Source organism: Lucilia sericata, unplaced genomic scaffold (assembly GCF_015586225.1).
Source record: "Lucilia sericata isolate MDLA Ls3-8-SP2 unplaced genomic scaffold, ASM1558622v1 Contig004607F_arrow, whole genome shotgun sequence".
In the NCBI taxonomy this organism is placed as follows: Eukaryota; Metazoa; Arthropoda; class Insecta; order Diptera; family Calliphoridae; genus Lucilia; species Lucilia sericata.
Window position 1 is genome coordinate 1 of NW_023997296.1, and position 23,802 is coordinate 23,802.

At 34.6% G+C, this 23,802-nt stretch overlaps 1 protein-coding gene and 1 pseudogene across 1 annotated transcript; one reads left to right on the forward strand and one right to left on the reverse strand.

Annotated features, from left to right (window-relative positions):
* Positions 1-1,339: 1,339 nt before the first annotated feature.
* On the reverse strand, positions 1,340-11,466 carry LOC119615236 (annotated as a pseudogene).
* Positions 11,467-12,868: 1,402 nt separating this feature from the next.
* Positions 12,869-23,796, forward strand: LOC119615237 (histone-lysine N-methyltransferase 2D-like). The gene is given in 14 exon segments (XM_037971314.1): positions 12,869-13,153; positions 13,577-14,954; positions 14,956-15,980; positions 16,104-16,742; positions 16,744-17,913; positions 17,964-18,482; positions 18,485-18,674; positions 18,677-18,744; positions 18,746-18,946; positions 19,028-19,106; positions 19,492-19,786; positions 19,831-21,149; positions 22,714-22,936; positions 22,994-23,796. Coding segments are annotated over 14 exon segments (7,794 nt in total). The 5' UTR covers positions 12,869-13,078; the 3' UTR covers positions 23,607-23,796.
* Positions 23,797-23,802: the final 6 nt, after the last annotated feature.

Genomic DNA, 23,802 nt, shown 5'->3' on the forward strand with positions numbered 1-23,802 from the left:
AAGTAAGTAAAGTAAGTAAGTAAGTAAGTAAGTAAGTAAGTAAGTAAGTAAGTAAGTAAGTAAGTAAGTAAGTAAGTAAGTAAGTAAGTAAGTAAGTAAGTAGTAAAGTAAGTAAGTAAGTAAGTAAGTAAGTAAGTAAGTAAGTAAGTAAGTAAGTAAAGTAAGTAAGTAAAGTAAGTAAGTAAGTAAGTAAGTAAGTAAGTAAGTAAGTAAGTAAGTAAGTAAGTAAGTAAGTAAGTAAGTAAGTAAGTAAGTAAGTAAGTAGTAAGTAAGTAAGTAAGTAAGTAAGTAAGTAAGTAAGTAAGTAAGTAAGTAAGTAAGTAAGTAAGTAAGTAAGTAAGTAAGTAAGTAAGTAAAGTAAGTAAGTAAGTAAGTAAGTAAGTAAGTAAGTAAGTAAGTAAGTAAGTAAGTAAGTAAGTAAGTAAGTAAGTAAGTAAGTAAGTAAGTAAGTAAGTAAGTAAGTAAGTAAGTAAGTAACTAAGTAAGTGAGTAAGTAAGTAAGTAGCTCCTTTTTCATTGATAAGAGAATTACTCAAGGGGTTACGCGTTCTAAAAGCACTTTTAAATTCAATGTGGTTGGCAGCAATGCCGAGGGCATGGCAGGCTACTTATGCATAAATAACCTAGCTGATTTAAAGCGCTGTAGTAAGCTATCAGCCTAATCCCTATACATCATCAGTGAATGGATAGTCCGGCGGAAAATGTCTAATCGTGGGAACAAAAATGTGTCCTAAATAGTCGCTTTACAATTTTCAATCAACTTGATTTAAGAAGAGCTGAAAGAACTGATGGTATGACCCTGACTGATGTTCATGTTAGGATCGTAGAACATGAGGGACAGTTTTTTAAGGGGCTGTTCAAGGGCTATAGAATGACTCTTTTGGGGAAATTTCTGTCACTCCGAACTTTGGGAGGAAGACTTTGTATTCTGACGAGGAGCATGACATCACTGTGGCATCTACTCATTGACGGAAGTCAACGGCATTAAAAGACCAATGGGAACCAAAGTAGGTATTCGGAAAGAACGGCATAACGCCGTGAATGAGCCACCTCGTTACCCGCCCTCCGCGAGATACGTAGTATGTTGTTCGATAGATAGATAGATAGATTAGATAGATAGATAGATAGATAGATAGATAGATAGATAGATAGATAGATAGATAGATAGATAGATAGCTAAGATAGATAGATAGATAGATAGATAGATAGATAGATAGATAGATAGATAAATAGATAGATAGATAGATAGATAGATAGATAGATAGATAGATAGATAGATAGATAGATAGATAGATAGATAGATAGATAGATAGATAGATAATAGATAATCAAAATTTACCTTAAATATCCGATTTAATTCATCCACCTCGGATTTTCCTGGGAATATAGGAGCCATTTGTAGAAATTCTGCAAATATAAAACCCACCGACCATATATCAATTGGTTGTCGAATATTCGGGCGAACATAACAGCAACTCTGGAGCTCTGTACCACAATGTCACCACCAATGAGGTATATTCTTTAATGGAGAACCATATTCACGCGCCAAACCAAAATCGCCCACTTTCAAAATGCCTTTGTGCGATAGCAAAAGATTAGAGGTCTCAAATCTCTGTGCAAAATCCAATTGTCATGCAAATGACCCACTGCTCTGAGCAGCTGTTGCGTTAGACATTTAATTTCACCGGGGAAAAAGGATTGCTTTTTCGCCTTCATAGTTTCCATTAACGATTTCAAATCGTGTTCTACATAATCCATAACAATGAAAATTTTATCCATATTTTGAACCGACAACTATTTCGCGCACCGTAACAATATTGGGATGTTGACCCTTGAGTAAAGTATTGATTTCACGCAGTGAGGTAATGGGAAAGCCTTCTTTTTCTTTTTCCATTTTGAGCCGTTTAAGGGCGACAATTTCATTTGTACGTTTATCTTTGGCGCGATAAACAACACCATAAGTACCCTCCTCTATGCGATTAAGGCATTGGAACTCTTCTACCGAACGACAACCCTGTATACCGGGATAGTAATTGGGTAAGGGATTACCTTTGTCATCCATGGCGGGCAAATCTTCAGCATCTTCGTGATTTCTCTTATCCGCCTCTGAGGAGGACAATTTGTCTTTTGATTCCTTCTCCTCTTTGCGTGAATTGGCCTTCATATCACGTTCTTCACTGCGCGTACGTGAATCTGAACGAGAACGTGAACGTGATTTCGATAGACTACGACTGCGGGAGGTACGTGAACGAGAACGTGATCTTGAGCTAGAATGAGAACGAGATCTTGATCTACTGCGTTCGGATGAACGAGATCTTGAACGTGATCTAGAGCTAGCCGTGAGAGAAGAATGTGATGAACGGGATCTGGAGCGTGATCTAGAACGGGCGGGGTGTATGCGAACGTGTTCGCGATCTTGAACGGCTGGGTGACAGTGATATTGAATTGGATCTAGAAGAACGTTTATTATGTTTCTCCTCTTCCTCTTCGTTGTCTTCATCATCGGAATATTTGCTTTTGGCAGAATGTTTCTTCTTTTTCGCTTTTTTCTTCGATGATTTATTGGGAGATTTGGACAATTCTCCTATTGACAAAGGACTTTCGGGTAAGGAGACTTCACCATCACTATGATTCGCTCGTTTCTTCTTTTTCGATTTACTTTTTTTGTAATTACTGTGATCGCTATCGCTGCCAGAGTTACTAACGCTATCTTCTTCATCGTCACGACTGTCATCGGAAGAGTCACTAGCATCTTCATCGTCTTCTTCATCTCGGTCAACATCTTCGTCATCATCTTCCTCACTGTCCTTGGACTTTTTAATACGTTTCCGTTTTGTTTTTTCCTCTTCGTCGCTCTTCTTACGTTTAATTTGAACATTTAAACCGGCGGTTACACTGGCCGCCACAGCGGTGGGACTTAAAGTATCCAAAGTACGATCTCTTCTCAATTCACGGCGTGCTTCTAGTTCCTTGCGGGCAATTTCCTTGCGTTTCTCCTTTTCTTGTTCGGCGGCCAGCAGTTTTGCTCTACGAGCTATAAGTTCTGGGTCCTCGGGAGAACGTCTCTTTTCTGCTGTTACAGGTAAATGGGCAGCAACAGCTGCTGAATTTTTAGGCGGTATAATATCATCTAAGGCTGTTCGCTTCTCATGCTTTTCTTTATGGCGTTTATGTTTTTTGCGTTGCGAATGACGTAGATTTTCTTCGGCATCCGGACTGTCTACCACTTCTATTATAGCATCGCGCCCCTTTAAACGTCTAGCCTTGCGACGTTCTGCTTTGGAGTTACGTTCATGTTCTCGCTCCTCATATAAACGTTCATATGAATCATCTCTAGCAACACCCACCTCTTCTGCACTATCATCTTTAACATATTTATGACGTTTGCTTAAAAGTCTTGAACGTAAGTCTTGTTCTAGACTTTCAGGATCTTTGGCTTGATCGTATGAGCCATATTTACGTTTCTCCATATCATGATCATGATATTTTTGAGCTCCACCACGAGAAACTTCATAGGCTTGATTGTGTTGCTGCTGGTGATGACGTTGGCCATGATAATCGGTGGGTGGTGGATGATGGTAGTCTTGTTGTCTCCGGTGTTCATAGTAATCTTGACGTTGACGATGTTGCATTTGTATTTGGGCATGATGATGATGATGATGCTGCTGCTGTTGCTGATGATGATGATGATGTTGGTATTGATGTTCCTGATGACTATGGTAACTGCCATGATAAATATTACCACTGCCACGCGAACCCGTAGCAGCATCATCATAATGTTTATGATAACGCTTTTCTCCTCCAGCCATATAATCCTCCCGATCGTAGCCACTCTTCTGCAGCTGATAACGTTCCTCACCATTGCCTCGTCTTATTTCTTTACGCTCCACATCGTTTCTACGTTCAACTTGTCGGCTATCTCGATGATAATCCTTTTCTTTATCACGTCCACCTCCTGCATCGGCGTAACGTTCCTTGTGTCTACGTTCTTTGGAATGTTTTTTATCCTTCGATTTTTCCTTACGTCTAGAACTACTCGAATCGCGAGATACATGAGCCTGTGGTGGTTTAATATCCAATGAATCTGTATCCTCTTCGCCACTATAAAGAAAAATGCAAATATTTTTTTGTTGTTTTTTGAGGGTTTTGTTTAAAAAAAAAAAAGAGAAATACATAAGTTATGTAAAGAAAAAAGAGAAAAAATTTAGTATGTATTATCAAAAAACCACTCTTTCTTTATACACATCTCCTTCTCTTCTTCCTTAGCTCCCACTGAACGCCTCTTTTATGGTTTCAATTTAATTACAGCCCTTTGCTTTCCTTTTTTTTGGGAAGTTGTAATCTTGCCAGTTAAACTTGGAGTTTAGCAAACAATTGGTTGCTGGGTAAGCGTGTGTTTAAGTGTGTTTACCCTTGTTGTCCCTGATCTGAGCGTTACAATGGCCAATAGTTTTTTTGATTAGTTTGTAAAAATGTTCTGGTAGTAGTTTTTTATATAAGAAATAATTTGTTTTGTCTTTGTTTTATTTACCCATGATTTATTGTTTTTCTTTACTTTTTCAACGTAGAAGTTTGCATGCATTTTTTGCTTGGAATTGTATTAATCTACATAGAATATAAAGAGAGAAAAAGTAGAAATGACGTATTAATATTGTTTAGTTACAATATTCCAACTTTAACAAAATCTATATAAATATCGAAAGTTCGAGGTGCCAGCAGTTCGTTTTATAACATAAATAGTTCCCCAAAGGCGGTTATGGATATCATATGTGGGGGTAATGATACTCTCTGTTGTAGCTACAAAAGGCTACTCTTAAAGTGTTATTTAAACTCATCCCTGATAGGTTAAGTGACATGAAATAACAAGAAGCATATGCGAGCTTACATAAGAGCATACTAATCTGTGTTGCTGAAGAAAGCAAAATGTAAATGAACTAGAACTGAATGGTGAAATGAATGGAACTAGAACAGAACTAAAAATTAGATAAAAATGTACTAGAACTAAACTAAACTAGAACTATAGCTGAATTAGACGTGCCCTAGAACTGAAGCAGAACTGAAATAGAACTGAACTAGAATTGAACTAAAACTCAACTAGAACTGAACTAGAACTAGAACTGAACCGAGTTTGAACTGAATTAGACTTAACTAGAACTTAAATAGAAATAAAGTAGTACTGAATCACAAATCAACTAGAAATAAACTAGAACTCAACTAGTACTGAACACGAACTCAACTCGAACTAGAACTGAACTGGTCTAGAACTGAACTAGAACTATGTATATTAGAACTGAACTAGAACTTAAATAGAACTGAACTAGAACTGATTTAGAACTTAAATGGAACTGAAGTAGAATTGAGCCGGAACTCAACTAGAAATGACCGAGAACTTAAATAGAACTTGAACTGAATTGGAACTGAATAAGAACTGAACTAGAACTGAACTAGAACTGAATTGAACTGAATTAGAACTGAACTAAAACGGAACTTCACTGAACTAGAACTGAACTGAACTAGAGCGGAACTAGAACTAAATTAGAACTGAACTAAAACTGAAATTGAACTAATCTAGAACTGAACAAGAACTTAAATAGAACTGAATTAGAACTAAACTAGAAAGGAACTAAAAATGAAGTAGAATTTAACCAGAACTAAACTAGAAATGAACTAGAACTCAACTAGTACAGAAGTAGAACTGAACCAGAACTAAACTAAAATGAACTTGAACTCAACTAGTACAGAACTAGAACTGAAACAGAACTGAACAAGAACTGAACTAGATCTGAACTTGAACTGAACTAGAACTGAACTAGAATTGAACTAGAACTGAACTAGAACTGAAACAGAACTGAACAAGATCTGAACTTGAACTGAACTAGAACTGAACTAGAACTGAAACAGAACTGAACAAGATCTGAACTTGAACTGAACTAGAACTGAACTAGAACTGAACTAGAACTGAACTAGAACTGAACTAGAACTGAACAAGAACTGAACTTGAACAAGAACTGAACTAGAACTGAACAAGAACGGAACTAGAACTGAACTGGAACTGAACTGGAACTGAACTAGAACTGAACTAGAACTGAACTATAACTGAACTAGAACTGAACTAGAACTGATCTAGTACTGAACTAGAACTGAACTAGAACTGATCTAGAACTAAACTAGAACTGAACTAGAACTGATCTAGAACTGAACTAGAACTGAACTAGAACTGAACTTGAACTGAACTAGAACTGAACTAGAACTGAACTAGAACTGAAATAGAACTGAACTAGAACTGAACTAGAACTGAACAAGAACTGAACTTGAACAAGAACTGAACTAGAACTGAACAAGAACGGAACTAGAACTAAACTGGAACTGAACTGGAACTGAACTGGAACTGAACTAGAACTGAACTAGAATTGAACTATAACTGAACTAGAACTGAACTAGAACTGATCTAGTACTGAACTAGAACTGAACTAGAACTGATCTAGAACTAAACTAGAACTGAACTAGAACTGATCTAGAACTGAACTAGAACTGAACTAGAACTGAACTTGAACTGAACTAGAACTGACTAGAACTGAACTAGAACTGAACTAGAACTGAAATAGAACTGAACTAGAAACTGAACTAGAAATAAACTAAAACTGAACTAGAACTGAACTAGAACTGAACTAGAACGGAACTAGAACTGATCTAGAACTGAACTAGAACTGAACTAGAACTGAACTAGAACTGAACTAGAACTGCACTAGAACTGCACTAGAACTGAACTAGAACTGAACTAGAACTGAACTAGAACTGAACTAGAACTGAACTAGAACTGAACTAGAACTGAACTAGAACTGAACTAAAACTGAACTAGAACTGAACTAGAACTGATCTAGAACTTAACTAGAAATTAACTTGATTATAACTGAAGTAGAACTGAATTGGAACTGAACTAAACTAGAACTGAACTAAACTAGAACTGAACTAGAACTTAAGTGGAATTGAACTAGAATTGAATTATAATTGAATGTAACCATATTAACAGAACTAAACTAGAAATGGGTCGCCATTCAAAATTTAGAAATTTATGTGATTTGATGATGGATATATAAGATTCGGCTTTGCCAAATATAACAATCTTATATATACATACATATGTATATCCTATACATATGTGTTTGTTATTAACACTTAATATTTGTCTCATATTTAATTTAAATTTTACTTCATACAATCACTTTTTATGTAGTATATATATTATTTTTACCTTGATCCACTTATACATAGGGTTTAACAAAAGTTGTTTAGTTGGTCGAGCATTTACCTTTTTTTGAACAACAATGTATCCTTTAAAAAAAAGAAATTAATAGAATACATAATATACAATTAAACAAAAGGCATTGATAAAACCAACAACTGAACACTCACCTTGTATATGAAAAATATGAAATTAATACTATGTGACGACCCAATAAAGGTGTTTTTAGATAGTTGTAGTAGTAATACAATTCCAAAGCAAAATACTCCACAAACAACTGCTTATAAACGAAGAAGAAAGTAAATCAACAACATCATCAGGCTGAGAAGAGACGATAATTGCTTTTTTTCTTTTCTTGATATTAAGGATTAAAAGGAGAATTAGTTGTAAACAAATAGAGAAAATTATATGAAAAATGTTGATACTTGTTGTTAACAAAATCCAGAGATACTTTACAATTTTTCTTTATTTTTCTTACTTTGATGTGGGTGTGTGTGTATTTTTAAAAGAAGAGAGAGTTGAAAAAATTAGAAAATGTTTTTGTTAAAGATTTGTATGGTTTTTTTTAGTTTTGTATTTTTGTAAAAATTAAATTACCAACACAACTAAGGAGACATGGTTTGATTTTCAAAATTGATGAAAATATAACAATAACAATTTTTGTTTAGGATGCTACAGTTTTATTATATTTGTTGTAGATGTTTGTTGGAATTTTAATTATTGTTGTAGATGAGGTTGTTTATGGCCTCTTTTTAAAGAGTTTAGACATCCATTTGTCTAACTGGTCTCTGTCCATTAAACAAACCTTTTAAGGTTTTATCTGTTGCTGCTTCAAACTTCAACAATTAAAGGATGTTGACTGACTGACTGACCCCTTTGGCATATACAGTTTTATTATTTGCAGTAACTAGTTTGTAGTTTACATTTTTCTAGCTTTTTAAACCCAACTGCTTGCTTGGTGCTTTTTTTTTGCTTTAGGTTTCTTTTGTAGGCAGATGTTTTGTTGAGCCATGATTTTGTTTAATAGATTTTTACCGGCTTTTTAACTTTCAGTTTTGTGTTTATAATTGTTTGTTTTTTTTTTATTAAGTTATAGAGCTTATTATTTGGTTTTTTAATTTTTGATTTTAGGTATATTAGGTTTTGTTTTATAAGGTAACGTCGTGGCCATCGCGCGCATCGGTCATTGGACATGTACACACTTTTTGGCCTATTTGCAATGAAAAAATTTAAGTAAATTAAACATGTTCACAGATAAAAATAGGTATGGTGTTTTTTTTTGAAAATTTCTTTTGTGTTAAATTATAAAATAAACAAAAAAATCATAATCATTTGTTAATAAATGTTATTATTTATAAGAAAACTGTAAATGGTAAATCAATTATTAAAAAAAGGTGATTTCTAGGGTTTTGAGGTGGGGGAGAGGATAACTAGGATGTGGTTATTTATTAGTATGATATGATAGGATTATTAGTATTAAGGCAAATAAGGTTAAACTGAAGTTGTGTTTTATACAGATAAATATGCTTTGTTTTTTCTTTAAAAATCATTGTAGTTTATTGCTAAGTACTGGTCAATCCAACATTCCTATATCGTGTTATATTTAGAAGTTACACAGGTCAACAAATTATAACTCAGATACTAAAGTGTCCCTTTCTTAAAGATTAACTGACGCTTAATTTTAATCTGTCATTTGAATTTCTTTGTTTTTGTTTTTTTCATCTATTTGTCTATCTATCTATCTATCTATCTATCTATCTACTATCTATCTATCTATCTATCTATCTATCTATCTATCTATCTATCTATCTATCTATCTATCTATCTATCTATCTATCTATCTATCTATCTATCTATCTATCTATCTATCTATCTATCTATCTATCTATCTATCTATCTATCTATCTATCTATCTATCTATCTATCTATCTATCTATCTATCTATCTATCTATCTATCTATCTATCTATCTATCTATCTATCTATCTATCTATCTATCTATCTATCTATCTATCTATCTATCTATCTATCTATCTATCTATCTATCTATCTATCTATCTATCTATCTATCTATCTATCTATCTATCTATCTATCTATCTATCTATCTATCTATCTATCTATCTATCTATCTATCTATCTATCTATCTATCTATCTATCTATCTATCTATCTATCTATCTATCTATCTATCTATCTATCTATCTATCTATCTATCTATCTATCTATCTATCTATCTATCTATCTATCTATCTATCTATCTATCTATCTATCTATCTATCTATCTATCTATCTATCTATATATCTATCTATCTATCTATCTATCTATCTATCTATCTATCTATCTATCTATCTATCTATCTATCTATTCAATCCATTTTGATATCAGGATTTAACATTTGTTGACCTGTGTTACCCTCAATGGTTTTGTGTTCCAGTGAGAAACCTTTCAAGGTTTTAGAATGAACATGCCAAATACGCTTCACGTTTTCTTCTAAATTCATCTTTTGATCAAAGTTACATCTACATATCTGTGAATATTCTCTTTTTTCGTATATCATTGAGCTTCCGTCGCGATTCTAAGAAATTTGTTTAAGATGGTATTGCTTGCCATTCCCAATAATAGTATTCCATATGTTCTATTTAAAAAGTTTTTATCACTGCAGGAATCTGGCTGGATTTTCTTGAAATTTCTACAATATACATATTCATAAAATTTTTCGAAATTCTTAAATGCATCCCTATTCAGAGAGTAATTTCAAAATCACTTGAATTGAAAAATTGAAATGTCATAAAATTTAAATGAAAATTTTGTTTTCTGACTCTTGTGGAAGATGCTAAAACGAAGAAAAGGTGAACACAGTTCTTCAAATCTTATGCAATTGTCCCGGCCCGGGTAGACTAAAGCCCATTGTCGTGTATGGATGTCAAAAGAATACGTGACTCCCTCTCTGTACAATGTTCTTAAAGGACTTGTTTAGCATAACCTTACATTTGTACAAATTAACCTAACATTTTTAAAGTTTGCAATAAATATTATAGTTTGTTTCACATAACCTTACTTAACCTTAAAATTTGCAATAAATATTTTAGTTTTTCGGATTAATTCTATATCAAACTTATTTTTTTAGAAGTTATTAACAGTTTTAGCTCTTTAGTGAGATAGTGACTATTATGCAAATTTCATAATTGTAAAAAAAAGAAAACTTTACATTATAAAAGTGCAAATTTCCCTAAACATTTATACTCTCAATATTCTAATGACTTGTAAAAAATCAGTATGTACACCCTCAAAATCTTTTCTAAAGTCACTTAACAATAAACTATCTTTTACTTGCATTTGTTTTGGAACCAACAAAAAGAAATCTTTCAAGCAAATGTACATAAATTTTTTGGTAATTTTTTTTCTCAATACATTTTTTTATATAAAAAAATTTTAATTTTTCTCTTTACATTTCTTACGCATTCAAGAAAACATTTTTTCATAAATCATAAAAAAAATCAAAATTATGGAAAATTGTTGCACATTTTCGATTTTGCCAATTAAATAAAGTTTTCATTCAGACTTGTACACAAACCCGCACACACATACATATGTATGTATGCATGTACGTATACAAATAATAGATACTAGATTTTAGCACATTATTTGCAATGTGATTATGTTTTTCGTTTTTTACATTTTTTGAAGGCAACAATCGTCCATAAGTACGAAATGGTTAAAATATACATACCTTAACATATGGTCATCGCCGACTGGACTGCGTAGTTGACCATCTTCACTGCCTGACATATCGTCGTTAGGCATATAAAGTGCAGTTCACAGATAAGCTAGGAAACGTTAACAACAGCAGGAAGGAAAAAGTATTCTTCCTTTGCAACAATTTTTGGGCTCAAGGGATGCTCCGCTAAGCGCGTCACCCGACCTTCAACAAACAACGAATTATTGAGTGGTGGTACGGCACACACACACACGTCTTTGTCTGGCTGACAAAGGAATTTTCTTTTTTCAATTTTTCGTTTTTTTATCTCAAAAACTAGGCATCACAAATATATTCTTGTTTATAAAGTAACATTCAATATTGTATTGTAATATTCTTTATAGATTTTGTAAAAATCTTTAGGTTTCTTTCCAGAATAAATTCACAAAAATGTTGAAAATTTTGTAGATTTTTCCGTCTGCTTACAATGAAAAGGTTATTTTTTCTTTATCAATAAACGTTTATGCCAAAAGTGTCAAATCAAAAGCCCAGGGTTGTATTCCAGAGGCCAGTGCCGACAAATATTAACAGCGGTGACTTACAATCTGCTTTAAAACGGTTAAGTTTTCAGTTATTTTTAAATTTTCAAACGATTTTAAATAATTTAAAGCTGAAACCGAGAGATAAATAAGTGGGATTTTTATTTTGGGAAATTTGATTTTAATTAAAATTTTTAGATCTAGAAACATTAAATATTCTAATGGTGTGTTATTTGGAACCCCGATATTAAGTGATATTTTTTGGTACTTTTATATTCTCTGGTACTTTTTGCGTTTTTTATAAAATTAAATCTAGAAACATGACAAATATGATTTAATCTCAGGAAATTGGTAACCCTTAGGGTTCTCTAAATCTACTTTAAAATAATCGAAGAATAGACTTTTTTCCTAACAAAGTCGATAGATCGACTATTTTGTAAGAAAAAGCTTTTTTCCAACAAAAAGTTAAATAATTTTTATTTAATTATACAAATTTTAAAAAATTTCATACTTTTGCTTAGAACCCTACCATTTATGTTTTTTAGTACTCGTTGGTTTGTGTCTAAACTTAATTGTATATTATGTTTTCTATCTACATTCTAAACATTGTACAGAGTTATTATATATGAAAATAAACAGAAAACAGAGTTGTCATATAATTGTGCCATATTTGATAAACAATGATGCTAATAAGATGTTTCTACAGAACAAAACGCAATAAATTAGAAGAAGTGTTTTTTTCGATTTTCTGTAAATTTGAAGTGTAAAACGTTTCGTTTTTATTCGTACATTCAAATTTATTTCTAATCCTTAATTTAAAATTGTGAAAAAATAATGTTTCCATTGTACAATAAATTAGTAGACATAAAACCTTTGTCTACTTAACGTTATAGCTTTAAAATCGTGAAATCTTATAAACACATGGGAAATGAATCACTGAAAATAGTTAAACATTTTCATAATGTTGAAATATATAATTAAAAAGGTTATCTATGAACTGAGATGCTTAAGCAACAAATGTTATTAAAACAGAAATTCATGCAAATGCTTTGGTTTGTTCAAAAAGGAAAAACAATCCAAATCCATACTTTGTTTTGTACATCAAAAATACTTCGATTTATAATAAATATTAATAATTTTACACGTTTTAAAAAACCTCCATTTCAAAGCAAATGGAAAGAACCACATTAATAACAAAATCGCTTAAACTCACAACAAAAAATAGTTTATTAACCACACTGCTGCAGCCAACTTCACGCCATTTTACAGTTTTTTTCTGTGTGGCGTTCTTTTTTTCTTTCAACATAATTTAATTTTACTTAAAAAAATCTATAATTTAATTATGTTAAAATTATAAATTTATACTTTTAAAACACAAAGAAAAGTGCAGTGCATATATGGAAAATAAAATAATTGCATAATATTGTGATAATAAGTGTATGGCAGTGAAATAAGTTTGTAAGAAAAGAAAAATTTTCTATTCTATGTGTGATTGACTGTCCGGCGGCGGCAGAAGTAGAAAAGAAGAAAAAAAAAAACACGCTCAGTGACAACAACAAAGAAAAAAAGTTGAAAAATTGTCTTAAATGTTTATAAAACATGGAAAACTTAAAAATAAGTGATAATTTATTTGCAAATATACGTTATTTTGTTGTGGGCAATTTGGATGAGGAGGTAAGTTCGAAAGTTGTATATATTTTATTGGTATTTTGTGGATAAAATTTCTCCATGATAAAGAAGAAAAAAAGAAAGAAAATTGCAAAAACAAAAAAAATTGTGGCAAAGAACAAGAAAAGGCGCTTATTATGACATTAGGTTGACATTTGGGTGTTATTTTGTTGTTGTTTTTAAACACAGGGTGTTTGAGATACAATTAAAATATAAAAACAAAGAGTGATTTATAAGGTGATGTCAGTTTTTACAACAATAATAAAGTAAAAAAAATAAAAAACCGCGAAAAAATAGACTCTTTTAAGCTAAGTTTGTTGTAATATAGATTTGTCGATATAAATTTTTTCGTTTATACCAAGCCAAGCTATTACCCTTTTAGCAACTTTTAGATTTAATATTAATATTTTTCATCCTAATTACCTACAGGTCGAGCAATTACTTAAAAATGGAGGTGCTCAATCGAAAATCTTCCTTTCGGATTTGGTTACCCATCTCATTTGTGCTCCAAATTATACCGAAGAAGAGCTGGTTATGAATTTAGATCTCTACACGGTAATACCCGTAACCGAACAATGGATTATACATAGTGCTAAATTGGGACGTTTGGCGTCCACCAAAGCCTTTGATCCCAGTGAAGCACGTTTAATGAAAAACATTTCCGCTGCCATAGTTAATGTAGCACCCAGTGATCGTAAACGTTTATATGCCATGTTAACCTATCATGGTGCCCAGGTAACTTCCAATTTTAGTGGTAATAATACCCATCTAATAGCGGGCATGGCAATGGGTCCTGTTTATACAAAAGCCAGTGCTTTGCCCAAGGGTAGTATGAATATTGTAACACCCGATTGGGTGGTGGAATGTTTAAGACAAAAGAAACTATTACCATGTGATATTTATCATCCGAGATTGCTGAAAGTGATAGAAAGACCAAAATTATCATTGCCCCCGATAACAGCAACTGCGCCAGCAAATACTAGCAGCAACACAGCCATGAATAATCCCACAAAACCTATACAACCCACACCACCGCCACTAATCACACCTACCACAACACAGCAACAACAACAGCAGCAGCAACAATTAACACCGACTCATACACCACAACCCACACAGCCTACAGTTGAACAGACATTATCCAACATTTTAGGTTTCGATGATGATCCTTTATTAGATAAAGCCACAGAATCATCTACTTCCGTCACCTCTCTAGATGCTGCCCAAAGTATTGCGAATATAAAGTCACAATTACAAGCAGCTGCTGTACAAATAACTGCCGCCAAAGATGTTAAGACTGCAACTAGTTCAACCGCAACTACCTCCTCATCTATAGCATTATCAGCATCATCATCATCAACATCCATAAGCACACCCACCACTCCCAAACATGAGATACCATCAACAGCTACAACTTCACCGTTTGCCGGAAATATGACTGCTATGGAATCAACAACAAGTAATTTACAACAATCGCCTTTGCAACAACAGCAGCAGTTGCCTTTGCAGCAACAACAACCACAACAACAAATGCAAACTTTAACACAGCAACAATCATTAACACAAACACAGATTTTACCCCAACAACAACAACAACAAAATTTAGCACAACAGCAGCAAACTCTACCCACACAACAACAACAAATTCTACAGCAACAGCAGCATCAACAACAACAATCACAAATAGTTTTTGTTAGACCTCGTAGTTTAAATCAACAGCAACAACAGCAGCAGTTGCAGCAGCAACAACAACAACAACCACCCCAGCAATTATTAGCTGGACCCACAACTGCTCAGAGCTTGGGTAATGTTTTCTTCAGTGCCACCACAAATCATTCTGCAACAAAAAGTCATACCCAATGTGGCCAATTTACAGATACAGCAACAACAAACTCTTTCCCAACTACAACATCAGCAACAACAGCAGCAGCAACAACAGCAAAATATACAACTCCAGCATCAATTAATGCAACAACCCAGAACACCACAAACCCCCACCTCTTCAAATACTCCTCTACTAGAATCACGTACTCCCACACCTACCGGCACACCACAGCCACCCAGAACACCACAACCAAACAGTGGCAGACAAACGCCACAGGCACCCAGAACACCCTCTACCACACCACAACCCCAACAACAAATGCTAGGACAATCCCCGCAGCATAGTGTACAACAAATACAAATGTCACCTTCACATCAAGCTGCACACAACAATACCCCACAACAACAACAACAGCCTAGTCCACAATCCCAACAAATGCAACAGAATCAACAACCACAACAACAGCCCCAACAACAAACCATAACCATGTCACCCCAGATGCTGCATCAACACATCCTTAGACAACAGCAAAATTTGCAACAGCAACAACAACAATTACAGCAACAAATACAAAACGGTCAAAGTTTATCACCACACCAACAGGCACTCCAACGACAAATACAACATCAACAACAACAGCTAATGCAACAGCAATTACAATTGCAACAACAGCAGCAGCAGCAGCAACAACAACAACAACAGCAGCAACAATTACAAATGCAGCAGCAATCACCTCGAATGCAGCAAAATCCCTCTCCTGCTCCCCAAGCTCCTTCACCATCTTTGAGTAACAATACACCCTCAACTGGTAGTGGTCTCGCTCACGCTATGATGCCACCACAATCACCAAGACAATTACAATCCCCTGCACCACAAATGACACCACCACCGCCTCCTCAATCACCTGGAGCGGTTGTTGGTATGCAAACGCAAAGTACCCTTTTGTCGCAGCAACAATTGAGACAGCAATTGCAGCAAGGTAGACAGCCGCAACAAAGGCAACAGCAGGTGAGTTTGTAAATTTTCACTGAAAATTTTAAATTTCACTAAAAAACATTTTCAAAATTAAAAAACAAACGAATATTTTAAATATAAATCCAATAATCCCCTAATAATTTTATTCAATTTCAGTCTCCACAACACTTAATGTCCCCCCAACCCTTCCAACAGCCCCAACGAGTCCAACTACAAATGCAGCAGATGCAACAGCAGCAACAACAGCAGCAGCAACAATCTCCCCAACATAGGGCCTCTCCATCGGCACCACCATCTCCGCAACTACATCAACAACAATCTAAATTGATCTCAAATCAAAAACCCATTGATCCTACAGACCCAGTACAAGTGGCTCAGATATTAAGTCGTTCAGCACCAAGTCCAAATCATGAGTCACTCATTATGAGAACACAACAGTTAAAACAACAGCAATTGCAACAACAACAGCAGCAGCAACAACAACAACAACAGCAACAACAACTAATAACAAGTCCTGTAAGTCAACAACAGAGTAGTGGTGGTGTTCAACAACAGCAACAACAACAGGGAAATGCTGCTCAAAGACAAGTGATTAATACTTCAACAGCTCAGGGTCAACAAATTATACAAAGTCATATGATGAATATTCATCAACAACAGCAACAGCAGCAACAACAAAAACAGCAAATGGTACAATTACAGCAACAACAACAGCAACAGATTTTGCAGCAAAAAACTGGTTTAATATCACCTCAACAGCAGCAACAGCAACCAACACAGATACAACAACAAGTTATAATACCACAACAACAGCAGCAGCAACAGTTACAACAACAGCAACAATTGCAACAGCAGCAACAAACTTTGGCAAACAACCCAACCAACAGCAATTACAATTTGCCAGTCCCACGTCCGCTCCCCAACAACAGCAACACATGCTTCTAATATCAGCACAGTAACAGGCCCCGGAGGTGTTAGAATTATACAACAAACTATACAAGCACAACCGGGTTTCCCGGGCGCACAACAACCCCAACAACAACAAACACAACAAATTTTGCAACAGCGCCAAACTCAATTGCAACAGCAACCACAAATACAACAGCAAATCATAACACAACAACAATTGCAAAGTCCTCAACAACAACAACAACAAACGGGACAATTGCAGCAGGTACTTAACGCCAATGTGGGTGTGGCTCAAACTCCTCAAACACCCAATAAGCCGAAATATATTATTAGCCAGCAGCAATTTAATCAGTTAACACCCCAACAACAGCAACAGATTTTACAGCAAAATCAACAAAATCAAAACTTTTTCATAGTTAATCAAACAAACGTAACACAACAGCAGCAGCAGCAGCAACAACAGCAGCAGCAGCAGCATCAACAACAAGTAGGACAACAACAAATTATACAGCAGGTGGCACAAAATCCCAATCAACTTATCAAACAACAACAGCAGCAACCACCTCCTTTATATGCTCAAAGGCAACAGCAGCAACCACAAACACAACAGCAATTATTAGATTTGGAGGGTAATCTATTACAATCTCCTCAGCAGCAGCAGCAACAACAACAACAGCAGCAACGTATCTTATTGCAGCAGCAACAGCAAACACCCAATGTTTCCCCTCAACAACAGCAGCAGCAAATTGTTATTAATCAACAGATAATTAATAATCCTCAACGTTTGCAATATTTGCAACAGCAACAACAATTACAGTTTCAGCAAAAACAACAAATGCAGCAACAGCAGCAAGCTCCCAATGCTATTGTTGTAGGACCTCAACAACAACCAGTGCAACAGCAAATAGTACAACAACAAATATTGCAACAAAGTCCTCAACAGCAACCACAACAGCAACCAATTATCATACAACAAACCATACCACAGCAACTAGTGCAAGGACAACAGCAACAACAATCCATACTACAAAGTCCCCAACAGCAGCAACAACAACAAATTCTGGTACAACAGCAAAACAATTACAAATGCACCAACAACTAATAGACAACCAACAGCAACAACAACAAATTATCTTACCACAACAACAACAGCAGCAGCAACAACAGCCCTTACAGCAAACAGTTTTAATACAACAACAGCAATTAAACCAACAAACTCCCACTCCACAATCTCCTCAACAGCAGCAGCAACAGCTAACACAACAGCATCAACAACAAATTCTAATACAACAAGAATCTCCTCAGCAGCAAACACAGCCACAACAAACACATTGGTCTCCACAAAGTCCGGCTCAGCAGCAACAACAGCAACAACAACCAGGAACCCCAGGCTCCATAACCGGCCTACAATCCCCCCTGCAGGGACAACAATCACAAATTCAACAAATCATACCACAGCAACAACAACCCCAGCAGCAACAGCCACAATTCATACGTACAGTACGCCCTGCTGGACAGTGGCAACAACAAGGTCTACCACCTGGCACTCCTCAACCACAAAGACAACTCATACAGCTGGACGATAAAACCCATGCTCATTTCATGTCTCTGGATCCCATTAAAACGGGCTGAATACATTTCAAAAACTACAGCAATCTAAACAAAGGGTAATGGTTAGACAACAAGTGGCCTATCAGCCTAGACCAGGAGCTCCCAATGTAGTAGCCAGTGCTCTAGGTACAACACCCCGACCTGCTGGTCCCACCACACAACACATCATAGTTCAAAGTCAAATGCCGGCAGGTCTAACGCACAAACAACAATGCAATGGTTACAGCAGCAACAAAGACAGGTTGTGGTTAGAACAGCGGGAAATCGAGCTCCTGGTCCTTACACCCATTGCTCAGCAACAAGTTATTACTGCTGGTGGTACTCCGGTCAGTATAACACAACAACAATTACAACAACAGCAGCAGCAACACAATGTTCAACAGCAGGTGTTTAACCCCAATGATCCCAATCAACAGATGTTGTTGCAAAGACAACAGCTAAGAGTACAATTGGCAACAGCAAACAACAACAACAACAACAACAACAACAGCAGCAACAACAAATGTTGGGTCAAAAGCCTCAGCAAACGGTACAGGTTATTACCGGTCCCGGGTGGTCAGGTTATAGAGCAGCAAACTATAATACACTCACAGCCGGCGGGGGCTCAACAGATTGGCCAGACTATACAAGGACAACAAGGTAAGAGAGTATTACTTTTTCCGATCTTTCATCAAAGATGTGATCATTCAATTTATCGACAACATGAATTTTCTATAGAAAATTTATCGATAACATGATTTATATACAAAATTTATCGATAACATGAATTTCTATTGAAAATTTATCGATAACATGAATTTTCTATAGGAAATTTATCAATATTTTCAATTTTCTATTGAAAATGTATCAATATTTTTTAAAAAGTTATTGATCTTTTAGAATTTATCGATGTTTATTTAATTTTTTTTTTAGAAATTTTGTTGATAACTTTTTCTATAAAATTTTCTCGAAACTTCGGATCTTTTAATAAAGATTCGATCTTTGACAGAAATTTAGATATTCACTAAAAATTCCTTTCCTATAGGTACGGGCAATATAATTACTGCCTTAGCTCCACAAACAGTACTCATGCCCAATCAAGGCACTGCTACCATGGATGGTCAACAGCTGCAGCAGCAACAACAGCCCGGTAATCTGCAACAAACACAACAACAAATGAATTTGAAAACTAAAACGGCCCTTGCCAACATGTTAAGCAATCGTTTGGGTGGAAGCAGCAATGCTATGCAGATGCAAACGCAAATTGCTGGCGTACAGCAACAGACGCTAGTGCAACAACAAATACAAATGCAAGATCCTAACCAGCAGCAACAGACAATGTCACAACAGCAACCACAAATAATACAACAAACACAAGTTGTAGTAGCAGGACCTCAACAGTTGCAGCAGCAACAAAACAGCAGCAGCAGCAGACGCAGCAGCAATTGTTAATGGGTCAACAACAACAACAACAGCAGCAACAATTAAACCAACAGGGCGTAATGAATGCTATGCAAACCCAACAACAACAGCAAGTAGTGGAGGCTAGTGCTGCTGGCACTTTGCGCATGATGACTCAACAGCATAATGCTGCTTCTTTGCAGCAACCTGCACAACAAGTTGGTGCTACGACTGCTGGTGCTACTGTTTCTAGTGTTGTGGGAGTTCCACGCACTCAGCAGGAACTATTGCTACTACAGCAGCAACAACAGCAACAGCAGCAACAACAAATGCGTAGACCCATTTTACAGACCCAAATGTCGGCCACAGGTCCAGTAGCTGTTAACAATATTATTGCCGCTGGTGTACCACCACAACAGGCTGTGCAACAACAGCAGCAACAACAAGCTGTGCAGCAGCAACAACAGATTGTTCAACAACAATTGGTAGTTGCTGCTGCCGCTCCTGGCAGTGGTGGTGGTGCAATTCAGCAGCAAGTGGTAGCAGCTCCTGGAACTGCTGTACCCGCTGGTGTTATGACACCAGCCGGCTATGTACACCAGGGCCGGGTTACTCAACTGCCCATGCCGCCACGTCCTCAATTCTACGGTCATAATCCAAATTTAAAACTGCCACCTGATCTATTCCTAGTCGGCTGCACTTTTTACATAGTAGAGGAATATGAAGAAACCGATGGTGAAGAATTACCTATATGGATGGAAACTATTAGACAATTTGGTGGTGATATAGAAAAGAACTATTGTCCACGTGTTACCCATGTCCTGTGTCGCACCCAAAGACATGGTGTTGTCATGCAGGCTCTACGCGATGCTAAACGTTGCATTACCGCTTACTGGTTAAGTGATATTTGTCTGAAGAAACAATTACCACCCTGGCAACCTCTTCATCTACCCTTTCCCTCACAGTTTGGCTATCAGAAACCGCTGGAACGGCATATCATAGCTGCCAATGGTTATGAACCCGAAGAGGAACATCGTATTAAACAAATGGTCCAAGAGTGTGGCGCTATTTATACTTCTTATTTATCCAAATTACATACCGTCTTGGTGTGTAAAAAACTGGAGGGTGAAATGTTTAATGCAGCCAAAGAATGGAATATACCGGTGGTCAATTCTTTGTGGTTGAGTGATATCACAATAGGCAATTTGAGTTCAATGTCACAGTATGACAATCAAAAGTATCAACAGTATAATATAACACCGCCATTCCGTATTGATTATGGTCTGGTGCCGCATTTGATGGGTAAGTGGAAAAGATTTTAGAGTTGCCAGATATATTTCAGTAATTTTTAGACAAAATTTTAAAAAATCGATAAATTTTCTAGAGAAAATTCAATGTTTTAAAATTAAAAATATCGAACAAAATAACGATAAATTTTCATTAAAAATTCATATTATCGATAAAATATCTGAAAAAATTATTGTTATCGATAAATTTTCTTTGAAAAAAATTATGTTATCGGTACATTATAAAAAAATTCACGTCATCGATAAATTTTCTTAAAAATATTAATGTAATCGATAAATTTTATTTAAAAATTAATGTTAACGATAAATTCTGTGAAAAAAATTCATGTTATCGATAATTTTTTTTAAAGAAAATACATATTTTCGATAAATTTTCTTTAGAATTTTAATGTTATCGATAAATTTTGTTTAAAAAGTTTATGTTATCGATAAATTTTCTTTAAAAAAATTATGTTACCGATTTTCTGCAGAAAATTAAAGTTATCGATAAATTTTCTATGAAAAATGCATGTTATCGAAAATTTTTCATACGAAATTTGTGTTATCGATAACTTTTTTATAGAAAATTTAAGTTATCGGTAATTTATCTTTATATAATTAATATTATCGTTAACTCTTTATAGAAAATTTAAAGTTTTCGATAAATTTTGTTGAGAAATATTATGTTATCGATAATTGCTCTTTAAACAAATTATGTTACCGATAAATTTTCTATAGAAAATTAAAGTTATCGATAAATTTTCTGTAGAAATTAAAGTTATCGAAAAATTTTCAATAAAAAAATTATGTTATCGATAACTTTTTTATAGAATATTCATGTTATATAATTTTTTAAGAAAATACATTTTACCGATAACTTTTGATTAGAAAATTTAAGTTATCGATAAATGTTCTTTAAAAAATTTATGTTATCGATAAATTTTCTGTAGAAAATTTAGGTTATCGATAAATGTTCTTTAAAAAATTTATGTTATCGATAAATTTTCTGTAGAAAATTCAGGTTATCGATAAATGTTCTTTAAAAAATGTATGTTATCGATAAATTTTCTGTAGAAAATTTAAGTTATCGATAAATTTTCTTTATAAAATTAAATATATCGAAAACTTTTCTAAAAAAACTTCATGTTTTTTATGGAAATTTAAAGTTATCGATAAATTTTCTTTAAAAAAATTAAAGTTATCGATACATTTTCTTTATAAAATTAAAGTTATCGATAAATTATCCATAAAAAATCATGTTATCGATAACTTTTTTATAGAAAATTTTTGTTATCGATAACTTTTTATAGAAATTTCATATTATCGATAACTTTTTTTAGAGAAAATCCATGTTATCGAAAACTTTTTATAGAAAATTCATGCTATCGATAACTTTTTTTATAGAAAATCCATGTTATCGAACATTTTTTTATAGAAATTTAAAGTTATCGATAAATTTTCTATAGAAAATTAAAGTTATCGATAAATTTTCTATAGAAAATTAAAGTTATCGATAAATTTTCTACAAAAAACTTATGTTATCGATAAATTTTCTTAAAAATATTTTTTTTCCTTTTTAGCTGCCTGGAAAGCTCCCATCAATCTTACCCAAGATGCACATGAACGTGTTAAACGATATTTGGCCGATCCCTATTATGAAAAGGCCAAAAGACAAAAGATTTCACCCTATCAAGAAGAATTACCCGAAACCATAGTCTGTGTGGAATATCCACAAACTGCTAAACCGCCAAAAGTATTATTTTCACAAGTAGCTGATCCGGAATCACTCAAAAAGGCTGTACTGTAAGTAAAATGCAAAAACACATTAAACACACAAATCTAATAAAACTTTTACTACAGATCTCTGGGCGGTATTGTGGTAGACAATCCCTCGGACGCCACCTACTTGGTAATGACTTGTGAAAGTCGTACCTGTAAACTTATACAAGCGGTGTGTCATGTTGATTATGTTCTCAAATCCCAATGGGTTGTGGAGAGTGCTAAAGCGGGCAAATTTCTACCTCCCGAAAACTATAAAATACAATATATACCTGTAGATGAAAATCTTAAATTCCATTTGGACACGGTATTACAGTCTAACACACGTTCTACTTTATTTGCCGGTCGCTATTTCTATGTTACACCCGATGTTTTCCCTGCTCGTTCCGAAGTAGTACGCATGATTGAATCCTCGGGCGGTAAGGTAGAAGAGAAACGTCGCTCTTCCCAGGCTATAGCAGAAACACATAACCAATCCCCCGAATCTTATATAATAGTAACATGTCCCAATGACATGCATTTATGTGTGGATCTAACACGTTTTGGTAATCCCAAATGTCCCATAGTATCGACTGAATTTGTTATGAGTTCTATACTTAAGCAGACGCTTGAAATAGAACCGCATATTATACCCTATCTGTACAATAACAATAATAATATTAATTATGGTGGTAATAAAGCTTCATCCAAATAGCCTTTGCTAACAGCCACACAAGAAGCAGAAGATCCACATGAATTTGAAACTATTAGCGAGTTATTTTTGCAAAAATATTTAGATTTGGAACCACTAATGGAAACATTTTATTCCTAGAGAATAAAAGAACCGAAAACCATGTACATTTATCATTTCATTTATACATTTTTTTTTCGCATTCACAAACATTTCTAAG